The 15830-nt window shown below is 42.2% G+C and overlaps 1 protein-coding gene across 1 annotated transcript in view; it reads left to right on the forward strand.

The window, feature by feature from the left end:
- Positions 1–15830, forward strand: part of LOC143291541 (GTPase IMAP family member 8-like) — a 42215-nt gene that overhangs the window by 24467 nt on the left and 1918 nt on the right. Inside the window, exons 7-12 of the mRNA XM_076601442.1 lie at positions 180–215; positions 1730–1751; positions 6686–6876; positions 7711–8125; positions 9597–9838; positions 12216–12356. Of these exons, the coding sequence (XP_076457557.1) occupies positions 180–215; positions 1730–1751; positions 6686–6876; positions 7711–8125; positions 9597–9838; positions 12216–12356 (1047 nt within the window). The remainder of the gene's footprint in view (positions 1–179; positions 216–1729; positions 1752–6685; positions 6877–7710; positions 8126–9596; positions 9839–12215; positions 12357–15830) is intronic.

Here is a 15830-nt window from a genome sequence, read left to right on the forward strand (position 1 = left end):
AGTTATGAGCGGTGCTAACTGATTGACTGCATAACACTTCTGTTCACCGGAAATTCAGCCTGTTATGCCCCCAAGAAGAAAACCGTGCGAGTTGCAATGGGGTGCTTAACTTTTTGTGAACACTATAATTCTAAACCATCACACCCTGTGTCAAAATCATCTCTGTTTCATTTCTCCAGGGAAAGAGAGACGCTGAAGAGGCTAATCGGGGACAGGTAAAGGGTTCTTCTGTCTCTGTCTCTCTCTGTCTCTGTGTTTCTCTGTCTGTCTGTCTGTCTGTCTGTCTGTCTGTCTCTCTCTCTCTCTCTCTCTCTCTCTCTCTCTCTCTCTCTCTCTCTCTTTCTCTCCACTTCTCTGTGTACTATTCACCTTCTCTGTCTGTGTCCTTCACCTTATCTGTCGTTCTCTCTCTGTCTCTCTTTCTGTCTGTCTCTCCTTGTATTTCTCATCCCCTCTCCCCCGTCTCTCTGTCTGTCTGTCTCTCTTTCTCTGTCTGTCTGTCTGCATGTACGTATGCCCTTGTGTCTGTGGCTGTATTTGGTATGAAACCTTTATTCAATGATTATCCAGTGTTGGAAATAGACTTTCAAAAACACTGAGAACAAACACGAAAAGACTAAAAGGGAAAAGAGGGGGAATATATTCTTTACTGACTGCCCTATAATGCATACCTCTACCTAATGGGTACGCTGACATGTACAGCAGTGGTAATAACCTTCACTACAGCCCACCTTCCCATTGGGCAAATCTACTTTCACCAAACAGCTGTCACTTGCTGATACCTATCATACTATGCATCCACCTCACTATCAAATACGGGGAATATTAGCACGCCCCTTGGCAGTTAAATCATTATTCTTTTATTTTGTTGTTGTTTTTGTCATCATTTTTCTTTTTCTTTTTTGTCTTGTCTTTTTTTCGCCTTTTTGCTTCTTTATTCTGTATATATACTTTTCTCTCTTTCTCCCTTTTCTTTACATCAATACTCATCCATTTACTCACAATTCTTTGTTTGTTTGCTTCTCTATTAACAGACAATATATGTGCATACAATGTTAAATGAATGTTTGCATTGGGCTTTTTTTTTCTTTTCTTAATTGTTCTAATTTATTTTCTGTCGGTTTGCCTGTCTGTCTCTTTTATTCACCTCTCACGTCCTAGTCATCTCTTTACTATGTTGTAGACATTCGCAAAGTAGAAAGAAGTAAATAAGGTAACTTTAACGAACAGACTAGGACATTTTCGATGATTTATGTAAATGGATACATTTGCAATACTCCATACAAATAACAAGGTTAATAATTAGATATGATAATGAGAAAATACCATAAGCATTGTATGTGCGTTGTGTTTCGTTATTTTTATTTAATTTTTTTCTTACTTACTTAATTCGTTTTTCGTTTTCTTTTGCCAAGCCGAATGTGTTCTAATAACCAAATTGTTTTCTAATAATATATTCTCTTTCGGATATGAACTTCAGACTAAAAGCATTTTTCATGCTCATGTACATTTTACCAATCAGTAAGATCATATTGATTAACATATGTTAATTTTTAAGGTAGTTTGAACAACTTAAGCCATATAGTTCGTCAGTCAATTATAGTTTTATGTTAACATTAATATCTGTTAAGAACCCTTGATGCAGTTTCCTTTGTATTGTTCACGGCTCTGGACCAGGCTCACTTTGGCATTATCTTAATAATGGATTGTTACTCATTTTCTCTTCCAGACTCCTCAAGCCAAATCATCAGGTAAGTAAATATCTGATAACAGTATCTATAAGTTCTACACGAACATAATCGAAAAAAAGGTATTTCACAATGCAACGTAATATGGTGGTGTGTCCATCGAGATCGATGATGACCATCGTTGTCATCCAGATGGGGGATGGGGGATGGGGGGAGGGTGGTGGTGGGGTGGGGGGAAGGATGCTCATGAATCTATCTGTGAGTGCGCAGATGGCTGAATAGTCCAATCTGCGCACGAAATGTTCGCTGACAGTTGGGGCAGACAAAGACAGGCATATCATTGTCAGGGAGCTTGTTTGCCTGTGACTTTCTGGCCTGCCTCTTCTGAACAGCTGCAGCAGTCCTGTTGGCCTCGCACAACCTGGCGCCTTTGTGCACAGCAGCGCGCCATTTGTCACGGTCCACTGCAGATTCCTCCCAGGAGTCAGGGTTGATATCAAACGCTTTCAGAGAGACTTTCAGAGTATCTCTGAAGCGCTTCTTCTGACCTCCGTGTGATCTCTTCCCTTGTTGCAGCTCGCCATAGAAGAGCCTTTTGGGCAGCCGATGGTCTGGCATACGCGCCACGTGTCCAGCCCAGCGAAGCTGGGACTGCATCAGGATGGTGAAGATGCTGGGAAGGGTGGCTTTTGCGAGCACCTCTGTGTCTGGGGTCTTGTCTTGCCACTTGATGTTCAGTAGCTTCCTGAGGCATGTTGTGTGGAAGTGGTTCAGCTTCTTGGCATGTCGTTGGTACACTGTCCAAGTTTCGCAGGCGTACAGTAGTGTGGGGAGAACTACTGCTCTGTAGACCTTTAGCTTGGTCTCAAGACTAATGCCTCTTCTGTTCCAGACATTTGCATTGAGTCTACCAAAAGTTGCGCTTGCTCTTGCAATCCTGACGTTCACTTCATCGTCGATGGTCGCATTTCGTGACAGTGTGCTGCCAAGGTATGTGAACCGCTCCACCGCACTGAGTCTCTGACCGTTGACTGTGATGTTGGGCTCAACGTAGGGTTTCCCTGGGGCTGGCTGATGGAGAACTTCAGTTTTCCTCGTGCTGATGGTAAGGCCGAAGTTCCTGCTGGCAGTGGCAAACTTGTCGACGCTGAGTTGCATGTCAGCTTCAGATCCAGCGTTGAGGGCACAATCATCAGCAAACAAAAAGTCTCTGATGATGTCTGTCATGACCTTCGTTTTTGCTTGAAGCCTTCTGAGGTTAAACAGCTTGCCATCTGTTCGGTACTTTAGGCCGATTCCAACATCGCCATCTCTGAAGGCATCAGTAAGCATTGCAGAGAACATGAGGCTGAACAGCGTTGGAGCCAGGACGCAGCCTTGCTTGACACCATTTGTGACAGCAAAAGGAGCAGATGTTTCACCATTGTCCTGGACTCGAGCCTGCATGCCTTCATGGAATTGGCTGACCAAGGAAATAAATTTCCGAGGGCATCCGTACTTGGCCATGATCTTCCACAGTCCCTCTCTACTCACGGTGTCGAAGGCCTTAGTGAGGTCGACATAGGTGGAGAACAGATCAGCATTTTGCTCCTGACATTTCTCTTGCAGCTGCCTTGCAGCAAACACCATGTCAGTGGTTCCGCGCTCTTTCCGGAATCCACATTGGCTCTCAGGCAAATGACCTTGGTCAAGGTGTGCTGTGAGGCGGTTAAGTAGGATCCTGGCAAGTATCTTGCCTGCGATGGAGAGCAAGGAAATGCCCCGATGGTTATCACAGGCTTGCCGGTTCCCCTTTCGCTTGTACAAGTGAATGATACATGCATCTTTGAAATCCTGGGGGATCGTCTCTTCTTTCCACATGAGTGAGTACAGCTGATGAAGCTTCTCAGTCAGCACAGTGCCTCCATCCTTGTAGACCTCTGCTGGTATGGAGTCTGAGCCAGGTGCTTTGCCACTGGATAACAGACGGATTGCTTTCTGGGTCTCAAGAAGTGTTGGCGGATCGTCCAGTGCTTCGTTGATGGGGACTTGTGGGAGACGGTCTATGGCTTCATCATTTATGGAGGAAGGGCGATTTAAGACACTGTTGAAGTGCTCAGCCCATCGTTCGAGAATGTTCTCCTTCTCGGTGATCAAGGTATTCCCATCTGCACTGAGGAGGGGGGATGATCCTGAGGATGTGGGGCCGTAGACTTCTTTTAAGGCATCATAGAACCTCTTCATATCGTGCCTGTCAGCATATCCCTGGATCTCATCAGCTTTGTCACTCAGCCACTTATCCTGCATCTGGCGTAACTTTTGCTGAACAGTCCTGCGGATGGCATCATACGCATCCTTTTTTGATGTGGACTTTGGGTTGCTCAGGTGGGCTTGATGCAGACGGCGTTTCTCATCCAGAAGCTGCTTGATTTCATCACAGTTTTCATCAAACCAGTCTTTGTGCTTTCTGGTCATGGGTCCCAGGGTCTCTGAAGCTGTACTATAGATCAGCTCACGCAGGGTCCTCCAGTCAGACTCCACATTCTGGTTGTCCAGAGAGGCGGATTCCAGACGATCTTCCAGCAGCTCCACAAAGGACTGTTTGATGGTGATGCTTTTCAGCTTAGCGATGTTGAGCCGTTTTGGAGCCTTCTGGCCTTGGGGGCGTCTCTTGGGTTGGATTCGAATATTCAACTTCGAGACTACAAGACGATGGTCTGTCCAACACTCGGCGCCGCACATGGTCTTTGTTACACGTACATCTTGCCTATCCCTTTTCCTGACGATGACATAATCGATGAGATGCCAATGCTTTGAGCGAGGGTGCATCCATGACGTCCTGTTACGGGTGGGGAGGCAGAAAACTGTGTTGGTTATCAGCAGTTCGTGCTCTGCACAGGTCTGAAGCAAAAGCAATCCATTTGGGTTGCAGTGGCCCACACCGTGCTTTCCAATCACTCCATCCCAGGAGATGTAGTCAGAGCCAACTCTAGCATTGAAGTCCCCAAGAATGATGAGCTTGTCTGCTTTAGGGATGGCAGCAATGACAGAGTGAAGGTCCTCGTAGAACTTCGCCTTCACTTCATCCGGGTTGGTCATGGTTGGGGCGTAGGCACTGACAATGGTGAGGTGCTTCTGGCCAGATGCCAGTGGGAGTTTCATGGTCATAAGCCTATCGTTGACTCCCTTTGGGATTCCAGCTAGCTTGCTGACAAGTGCTGTTTTTACTGCAAAACCAACGCCAGCCTCACGTCGCTCTTCGCTTCCTCGTCCACTCCAGAAGAAGGTGTAACCAGATCCCCGTTCACAGAGCTCGCCTTCGCCTGCAAGCCGAGTCTCACTCAAGGCTGCGATGTCGATGTTGTATCTGGCGAGTTCGGATGCAACTAGTGCTGTTCTCCTTTGGGGTCTGTCCGCATTATCTCTGTCCAGGAGAGTCCTTATGTTCCAAGCACCAATGGTGAGAGGAACGATCCTTGTTTTTTTCTTTTCTTTCTCTTTGTTTCGACCGCTGATGTAGGGTCCCCGCCAGCCGCGGTATGCTGGCCAGGGTGATATGGAGCAGGCAATTTTTAGGGCACCTTTTCTAGCCCCTTCCTCATGCCAGGGAGGTGAGCAGTGCATTCCTAAAGAGGGCTGCTCAGACGCTCAGACGGCTGCCGAGCTCCATCGCTGCTCCTGTCGACGAAGAACGACCCTATGGCCTGAGCCGCCTGCGTGCAGGTCTGCGGCTGCGACTGCCAGTGTACCCACACCTGTCGTTTCGTCGCTCGCCTGTCGCCACAGGACTTGGGGGTGATGAAATGAAGGATGAAAGGTCATTTTGGATGACTGATGACTTGCGCGATGAGTTTGTTTAAAGTGAAGAGGAGTTGCGCAACGTCAACCTCACTCTCTCGTCCGGGTCCACCAATTTCCAGTGGCAAGACTAAGTCGAGACGACTGGAGGATGAGCACGGATGCAGTGGATGACCAAGATATCCTTTCGGTGTCTCATCTTGCTCTCTGCACTCCACAGTGCGTTGCTGTAATCGCCTTCCTCTCCGTTGAACCGATAGGTTTCTTCCGCAGATTCTGCCGGATCCAGACTTCGCATACATGGGTAGACACACCCCGGAGGCCAACTGCGTGTGGCATGCACACAGCACAGTGGAGCTAGATGGCCGTCGGTGGCTCTCCCGAGCCGACGCCCTTTTATGGATCTCCATAAGGGTGTCTAGCCACCCGCCTCACCAGTCCCAGAAGGGAGCGGTGGAAGTGCCGGTTTAGTCGTCGGCAACCCGACCCTGAACAGGTTGTACTGGATTACAGGTTACCAGTAGCAGATCTAATGACCTGACCTGACATACAAGTCACATAAACGTAATATAGGTCATCAATGAATGGCATCAAGGTTTTTTCCCCCCATCATTGTGTGTATGAACGTATTGTATGTGTGTTCTTGGCATGGTCGTTTGTTGCAGTTGTTGGCAATGATTTTGTTACTGGTAATACATGTATTGGCAGTTAGTGCCCATCTTAGTGCTTGCAGTATCACTTCACTAGCTGATCGCCAGAGCAAAACAGCACAGATAGCATTATAGACTGTTGGTTTGGATGGGGGAGCGTCTTTGCTGACACGAATTACGCGTAACATCCACCAGACTTCTTCTTTGACAGTGGTAGTTTGCTGATTACCGATGCAATACACATGTCTTGACCTTTATTGCATCGTTAGGGATCCCTTGGCAAATATTATCAATATCAAATGTTTATTTATCAAGTGTACTTTTTTTCAGTTTCTTTTTCATCTAGCTTTTTACCCTTTGTGGGCACCTTACCTTGTCATTGGAATGGGACTTGTATCTCACATACATTGAGAACACCACTAACCAGCAAAAGCTTAGGGAGTAAACAAAAGGATGGAAAGAAATAGGAGTGTTTGAAAGTATGAAAATTACTGCGCAGGTGAGTTTATCTACTTTCGGATTTAATCATGCACAATTAAGAACATAATATATAATTGCGAATGATCCCAGAGAGAGGAGGGCCAGAGCTGACGATTAAGGATGGCAGTAAATACAGTCTGCTCATCGTCGGCAAATCTGGCAGCGGAAAGACCAGACTGGCCAACACCATTATTGGCGCCAGGAACTTCTCAGAGGATCCGAGCAAGAAGTTACCGAAACGAGGTGCCCAGAACCATGTTGCAGAGGGCCAGCGTCTGAAGGTATTAATAGTGTGTAGGGATCGGCAGTATGATGTAATGCAACGTAACATAACGTAGCATAGATAAATGTAATATGATGTAAACTGAAATTATATCATATCATATTTATCACATAATGTGATGTGATGTGATGCTATGACATGACATGCCATGCCTTCACACAACACCACAGGAAGTGACAAAATGCAAAGTGACCCCTTGTTATACGAAACAATACAACGCAACATGGCACAATGTGGCCCGACGCGACACGACACGACACGACACGACACGACACGACATGACGCAAGGCAACGCAACGCAACACAATACAGCGCATTGCAGTGCAGTGCAGTTCACTTGGTTCTGTAATACAACGCAGTGTATTGTAACTGAACAGAGAGACAAACCTTGGGGAAATCAATAACCTGACCCGGTTTACCTCTTAACCTTAAAGAACTGACATGCTATGGTGAAAGTTTGCTTTGAGTGTGTGTGGGGGGTGGGGGGGGATGTAGCGGCAGTAATGTGAGCATGAATGCTTGTGTCAGCCATTTTGTTCCGTGTCTAGTGTTTTTCCACTCTAGATTTCAAGAAAATGTTTTGACTTTTTTTCATATTTCAGGGTTTTTTCACTTCAGTTTTCTGCCCATGTTGAAAAACATATTTTAAACAGGAACAGAAATCATGAACACAAAGATTTGATCGGGTTAATCTCTGCCGTACACAGTGATTGCTTTGCCCATTGCTTTAAACCTCCACCCTCTCGATTTCACCGCAACGATTGTCCACATCCCTCGAGCTTCCCAACATCGTTGAACTTCCCATTACCTCATACACTCCTTGATGTCCCAGGTGATCAAGACAGCAGACCTACAACAGGTGGGCGACGCCCAGCAACGACAGCAGATTGTTGGATGGGAGAACTTGGCATCTCCACATCCTGTCATAGTCTTGCTGCTTGTCTGCTGTGAAAACATTGACATTTACGATACAAAGAATGACGACGTTTGCACGACGGAGGAATACATCTACGAAGACATCAAACGGCTCTGGGGCGATGACTCTCCATTTTGGAACAACAAGGTGATCGTGGTCTTCACGTTCAATGGCCGGATGGACTTCAGCACTGAACGGATCGAGAAGTGTCAAAAGCTGAGCGACGTTGTGCAAGCAGCAGGTAACTGGTTCATTAAGGTCAACAACAAAGCGCCAGACGCAACATACACGGAGTATGTGAAGGAACTGCTGACACTCATTGACAAGAAAGGTAAGGGAGGACTCCTTTCAATAGAGCTATGTCTATTACATATAAACACGCACACACACACACACACACACACACACACACACACACACACACACACACACACACACACACACACAAATGCTGGTGCGGCTTTCTATATCCCTGCCTTTAAAGTTGAAAAATCTTACTTTATTGGAAAACATCTTTCCATATTCACAGCTGAGCTAATTGCTATTATACAAGCTCTGAACTACTTAGTGAGCCATCAAATAGTTTTCTCGAAAATAGCATTCTTTGTTGATTCCAAATAAGTACTTTATGCTCCAGAAATATTCAGCCTTGAAACAAGACATGACTTAGTTATTGAGGCAAATCATTTGGTATATTGTTTAAGTATTAAAGGGACTGAGGTAAGTTTTTGTTGGGTGCCTTCTCATGTGGACATTAATGGCAATGAAACTGCTGATAAAGCAGCTAAAAGAGGAGCGCAAGATTCAGAAAAATCAACAAAAATACATGTCCGTCTTTCCGTAAGAGAGGCATACACTTTGTTAGAAAAATCAGCATGGGGTCGATTTCAAAACCGATGGAAGTCAAAGTTTTTAAAACATAAAGGAACATTATTCCCCGAGAATATTATTAAAGAAAAGATACAGAATCCATCAGCTTGCTATACAAGATTAATAACCTCTACTTTTTTCCGTATAAAACTTGATGCGCTGAAGACAAAGTATAGTAAAAGTGTTATATGCATCTGTGGTAAGCAGTTCAGCTTGCATCATTGTTTGTTTCACTGTCAGCATTTAAGTACCTTCTTGGGCAAGTATTTCAAAGAGAATAATAATTCTGCAGATGATTTTTGTAAAGTTCTTTCTGACGAAGTTCTTATGGTCGAACATTTACAGGAATTAGTTCATAGCCCTATTTCTACATTCCTTTAATGCACTTCAGAATTGTGATAATGGTTTCTGATTATGATTATTATCATTATTGAATTGTTACTGTTAAATGTAATTGCATGTGAATTATACATTTTTCGGTAGTTTTCTAGTTTACCTTTTTCCTGTTTTCCTCTTCCCTGCCCCCCCTCCCCCTCTTTCCCCCATGCCCCCCCCCCCTTTTTTTTTTTTCTCATATCACTGATAGTGAAAAGACGCTAAACTAAAGAACGAACACACACACGAAAACACACATGCACACACACTCACAATTCACTTGCATGCACATACAGGCATGCTTGCACACACACACACACACACACACACACACACACACACACACACACACACACACACACCATGGCCAGTTTGCTCATAAAATGAGCATAATAATGATAGCAATTACAACTACAACAACAGCATGAGGAATAAGTAGACAAATAATTTATTTGAAGAAGAATATAGAAAGTTTGATATTACACACATGGTGTCGGTTCTTTTTGCTTGTTTCTTTGCATGTTTTTGTTTCTTTTTTATTTGTGTTCCTCTTAAAGGTGAAGAAGGAGACACTCTTCGAATTGTGATGCTCGGGGACAGTGGAACGGGCAAGAGTTCATTGGGCAACACGCTGCTGGGAAAGGATGACCTCAACACCAAACCAGACGACCAGACACATCCAATTCCTTCTGGAGCTGAGAGAGATCCAGTGCCAGGGTTCGAAGTCGGTGACAGAACTGGGTCCAAGACAGCGTCTGTTGCCTGGGACAGAGCTGTTCGGTTTGGTTCTGTTGTGGAGGTATTTGTGACAGAGAAAATGTGACAGGAGAGAGAGAGAGAGAGAGAGAGAGAGAGAGAGAGAGAGAGGCAAGGGGCGGGGGACACAGAGAGAGTGAGAGCCAGAGAGAGAGAGTGAAATAGACAGAGACAGAGATAGAAGCAGAGAGGTAGAAACAGAAGCAGAGACAGAGACAAGGACAGAAGCAGAGAGAGAGAGAAGCAGACAAACATTCCTGACGCAGGCGCAGAAATACACATGGACAAACAGATAAGCCACTGGTGGAGGCAACGTCAGGAAGTTGCACGTACACGCGCGCGCGCGCACACACACACACGCACACACACACACGCACACACACACACACACACACACACACACACACAAATATACTTACACACCAAGGACAGAATATCAAAACCCTTATCATTTTTTAAGCGCACTTGTGAGTTCAAAGCTGACCTGCTCAGGAGGTGTTTTTCAGCACACCCCAACACCTATCTAAAAAGTTATGAAGTGCAGATTGCAAAACATGCACTAGGAGTACCGTTGCATACATCTACCTTTGGGAACTTATAGAGTAGCAGGAGTATTACACCTCGAACACAGAAAAGCATATGCCGCTAAATTTGTTTTCAGTTCAGTTTATGACACTTTCTCCAAACAAAAAGTAGATCTAATAGTAGATCAACGATTTTGCAGAAAGGGTAGATATACAATTCAGTCCATACTTAAAGTTTATCAGTACATTTGCTGCAGACATCCTCAACGATTCAGAATTTAATGTAAAAACGTTGCTGTTATAAGTCCCTCGTTCTCGATCATTCTGACGTAGGAAAATCCGTTTTTGATATAGGCACAGGTCACAAAAATTTGCAGAGAAAACGATAACCCTCATATGTTTAGAACTCACAAAGCTCTGACGTGGAAAATAAAAATATGTGATTGTTTTAAGTCTTATACAGATGGATCTGTTCTTGATGATGAAAAAGCAGGAGCTGCTTTTGTAATACCTGTATTACATATGAAAAATGTACCATTTGGGTAAACATTTTCATCTTTACTGCTTATCTTCTTGTCAACCTTACTCCTTGCAGAGACAGTATAGAGATTCCTCAAAATGTTTGTCAAATTCTGCTTTTCAAAATCAATGTTACAAATAACAAAATCACACCTTGAAATTTCAACTTTAATAAAATGCATCAAAATTGTTTTGTCGATTAAAGATATACATGTTACTTTCTGGCCGGTGCCTTCTTTCTTTCAAATGAGAGGGCTGACCTGGCTGCCAGAAAAGCAGTCTGCAATTATGAAGGTTCAGTCTTTCTCACTATTTCATTGGATCTACAAGAATTTTACAGGTGTATCGAAAAATGTGTCTAGAATCGAATAACCAATAGAATAGAAGATTAGGACTGCCAATATTACCGTCATTTTATAAAGTAACAGTAAAAGCGGGCAACCCCAAGGCTTTCTTAAAGTCATCTTTCTCGTTCGTGGGCTGCAACTCCCACGTTCACTCGTATGTACCCGAGTGGACTTTAACGTGTATGACCGTTTTTACCCCGCCATGGAGGCAGCCACACTCCGTTTTCGGGTTTTTTCTTAAATAATTCATCTATTTCCCAGTGAAGACCAATTATTAGCTTAATTGATCGATTTCGCATAAATGCACATCGCCCAAACTTTTGCAGAATCATACACCGTTTGTGCAGAGAACACTGTACAGTTTATTTACATACTTTTCAAATGTCCTAGAACAATACACATTTCTGAATTCTTGAATTAAAGCCCAACTGTAATCTACCTTTGATTGATCATATACTTGTCGTCAGCATGCGTTGTACTAGTGTGGAAATGTTGAAGGTAGTTATTATCGATTCTCAGTCAGTCCAGTCTGTCTTTGCTCCCCCTCTCTCTCTCTCTCTCTCTCTCTCTCTCTCTCTCTCTCTTTCTGTCACTTTTTTTTCTTTTTCTGTCCTCCCATCACTTCCTCACACCCCCACAACGAAACACACACTTACACAATCTCTCTCTCTCTCTCTCTCTCTCTCTCTCTCTCTCTCTCACACACACACACACACACACACACACACACACACACAACACACACACACACACACACACACACACACACACACACACACACACACACACACACACACACACACTGAAATGAGAGAAGAGAAGAAAGAGAGAGAGAGAGAGAGAGAGAGAGAAGACGAAGAAGCAGAGACACAGAGAGAGCAACCAGTAATCAAATCACACTAAAAGACCATGAATGTAAACAAAAAATCCTGAGACTAAACTTAAAAAAGGGAACGCAGAGATATGCGTTTTTGTTTTTTCTTGTTTTGTTGTTGTTGTTGTTTTTAGATGGCGAATGTGTGCACTGCAGGTGACGGATACGCCGGGCCTGTGTCGTACCGACTTGGATATAAATGGGATTTACAAGGAAGTGGCGAAATGTGTGGCTGTCGCTGTACCCGGGCCTAACGTGATCATTTTTGCTACTCGTTGTGGACGTCCCCCACGGCAGGTGCGTTTTCCTCCTTTTCTTTCTTATATATATATATATATATATATATATATATATATATATATGTGTGTGTGTGTGTATATATATATATATATATATATATATATATATAATATACAAAACTGCCCATTAATGGTTCTAACTGGTAAGAATGGATAAAACAGGTTTCTATTCAAAGCTCATAAGATGTCACATTATTCAAATTATAATGAAAAGAGGACATGGAGGACGAATCTTCGTTATTATTTTATTTGATCAACATCTCACAAGTTCATAATACGCTGTAGTAAATCTCTCCCTAGTCCTATCCGTCCATACACTACACACTCACACCTACACATACTAGGAGAAAATGGAATAGGAGGAAAGGGAGAGAAAGAGAGAGGTGGGGGTCCTGGAAAAGGGAGAGAGATAAAAGGAGTTCAGCAAACTAGTCTGCAATTACTAATTGCTGTATTACTAACTGCAGATGAAGTACCATTATCATGTCCGATTTGGTGTGTAAACCTAAGCTACCAATACTACAATATACATGTTTCGTGCATGCATATAATGATATACATGTGATACGAATAGTCAAAATTTACATAGTGCCTCTAAACACTCAAGGCACTTTACAATAACTGCAAAAATGCAAAATAAAATGATGCAAAAAAAAGAAGATAATAATAGATGAATGAATAGTAATATGACGTGGTGTATAATGCAAAAACATACAAGGGAAACATGTACGAAAACAGAGGGAAATACAGCACAAACCCTCCAACAATTTCAACAGAGTGCAATGGACACAAATGATTAGTAACAATGTAGCGCATAGCCACCACCATCACCACCACACCACCACTTCACAAACATACACACAAGCACACACACACACATCCAAGTTATAATGATATAATACTGTTAATATATTTTTGAATATATCACAAATGGAGATGAAAAGCTCAGAGTAAATTCGGAGAGCTCAAAAGGGAGAGGGACAGAGGCAGACACAGAGACACAGCGAGTGTAAGACCTTTCCAGCACACATGTCCCCACCAGCACCAGGGACCGAGAGATTGGAGAAGGACTGATCGATGGATAGACAACCTATCTATCTATCTATCTATCTATATATATATATATATATATATATATATATATATATATATATATATATATATAAATCCCAACAAGGAGAGAGAGAGGGAGAGAGAGAGAGAGAGAGAGAGAGAGAGAGAGGAGAACTCGTGAAGAGAGACAGGAAATAGAGACAGACAGACAGACAGACAGGTAGGCAGACTGAGGCCCACCCACTGTCCATTTCCTCCACAGTGCAACAAGCCCTTGGGCTAGTTTAGATGAAAGCGCATAAGCGCGTGCAAATAGGTATGGTTTTGTGTGGGACAGCCAGAGGCGAAGAGATATCAGTTATCAAGTGCTGTGGACAACATATTTTAGATTGTATGTGGCAAGACTGGCATGATCACGCACGAACTAGTGACAGATTTGCACAGTTCAGACTTTTCAAAACACCGCATTTGGTTGAACCGTGTATTGAAATGGTATTGAACAGATGAAATACATATTTTGTAATGTTACACTGCCTTGAGTGACCACGGACTAAAACATATTCAACCAAAATATTATAAACGCCCATCTAATTATGGGTTCAGTTTTCTCATGTTGTCTGGACATGACTAGAATATAATAGACTAAATTTTATTGTCATGAAACCGTAAGGTTTATAAGAGACAAGTGCAATGGTAAATGAATGAACGAATGAAAAACACACAATTAATCAATCAGTTAATGCAGTAAATTGCAGCAGCATTCATTAACAAATTTTCCCAATTTGTTTGTATATATTCATCATCTGTTAGCATCACCTGACTGGGAATATGTCCTGTGTTATTCGAATTTTGAATATCCTTTAAAAATTGTTGCCTTGATGTTTTATATTTAATCCAATGATCAAGAAGATGGATTTCGTCTTTCAGGATGTTACACTTGTTGCACAATCTGTCTTCTTGTGGAATATTTAAATATCTACCTTTCTCAATCTTTAGGTCATGCGCACTTATTCTGAGTTTCGTTAAAGCTTGTCTGTGTTTTGTATCTGATATATTTAAAAGATAGGTTTTTGTACTCTGCTACAATCGTTTTGTAAAATTTTATCTTTAATGTTTTTTTCTCTTTTATCTTTCCAGTATTTGATATATTCATTTTCTAATTATTTTTTTATATATACGACGTATTTCAGTCTATGTACGCTGAATGTGAATTGGTTTTTCCAAATGTGATCAAGGCCTATAATTTCGAGTATCTTTCTAACAAATATCAACCATGGGGAAGTTGTATTTTCTTGTTGGTACATGGACTTATATATTTTGTTGGTGAAGGAAGTATCTGGTAGTTGAATAATATGAATCCAATATGTAATAATTTGGCACATTATCTTTAGACTTACTGGGAATTTTGTGTACTCCAAGTATTTGCTTACAGAATTTAATGTGTAATTTTTCATGTGGAAACTTATTTGATAAGCAGTCGTCAAAAAGATGTGCTAAATCGAAAGAATCATCCGGTTTGACTTGGTAAGGTAAACCTCCGCCCCATAAATCGATATTGGCGTTATCAAAGTATCATATAGCTTAGATATGGTACCTGGATTGATGTTGATATCTTTGAATGTTCTTCGTAAAGTATGCAATGTTTTGTTTGCTTGTTTAGTTAGGTGTTCCTGTGCTCTTATCAGACGTCCACTTTTGTGGAATATAACTCCTAAATATTATATTCTGCTGCGGTTTGTATTATATCTTCCCCACAGTAGAAATATATTGGTACTTTTGGGTCAGATCTATAAAGATTACCACTTTCGTTTTTTCTCTATTAATTTTTAATCCCCAGCTATGGCAATATGTGTTCAAATTATGTATTTTTTCTTGCAATCCTTTTCTTGTCAAAGACAGAATAATCAGATCATCAGCATAAAGTAAACATGGTACATTGCTGGGTGAAACAGCATTGAATTTTGGAGAATTGTTACTTTCCATAGATTTTACAATATCATCTATGAAAATGTTAAATAAAGTTGGGCTTAGTGCATCGCCCTGTTGTACACCCTTCTGTACAGTTATTTCTGTGCTGAGACCTTCGTATGAATTTATTTGAATTTTGGAATTATGATACATGTCTTTAAAAATATCAAAGCATTTTCCAATTATGCCCATTCTTTTCAACTTTCGTGCCAAACATTATCAAAGGCTTTTTCAAAATCCACAAAGCAACCGTATAATCTACCATTTTTTACTTTTATTAGTTCATTAATTATCTTTTTTTAGAATGAAGATTTGATCAGTTGTTCTGTAGTGTTTCCGAAATCCAATTTGTTCCTTTGTTAGGCGTTCACCTTGTTCTAGGTGCTATAAATTTCCTTTCCCTTCCTCCCTCCGTTTCTCCCCCCCCCCCCCCCCCCCCCCCCCTCCACAC

Source organism: Babylonia areolata, chromosome 17 (genome assembly GCF_041734735.1).
Source record: "Babylonia areolata isolate BAREFJ2019XMU chromosome 17, ASM4173473v1, whole genome shotgun sequence".
In the NCBI taxonomy this organism is placed as follows: domain Eukaryota; kingdom Metazoa; phylum Mollusca; class Gastropoda; order Neogastropoda; family Buccinidae; genus Babylonia; species Babylonia areolata.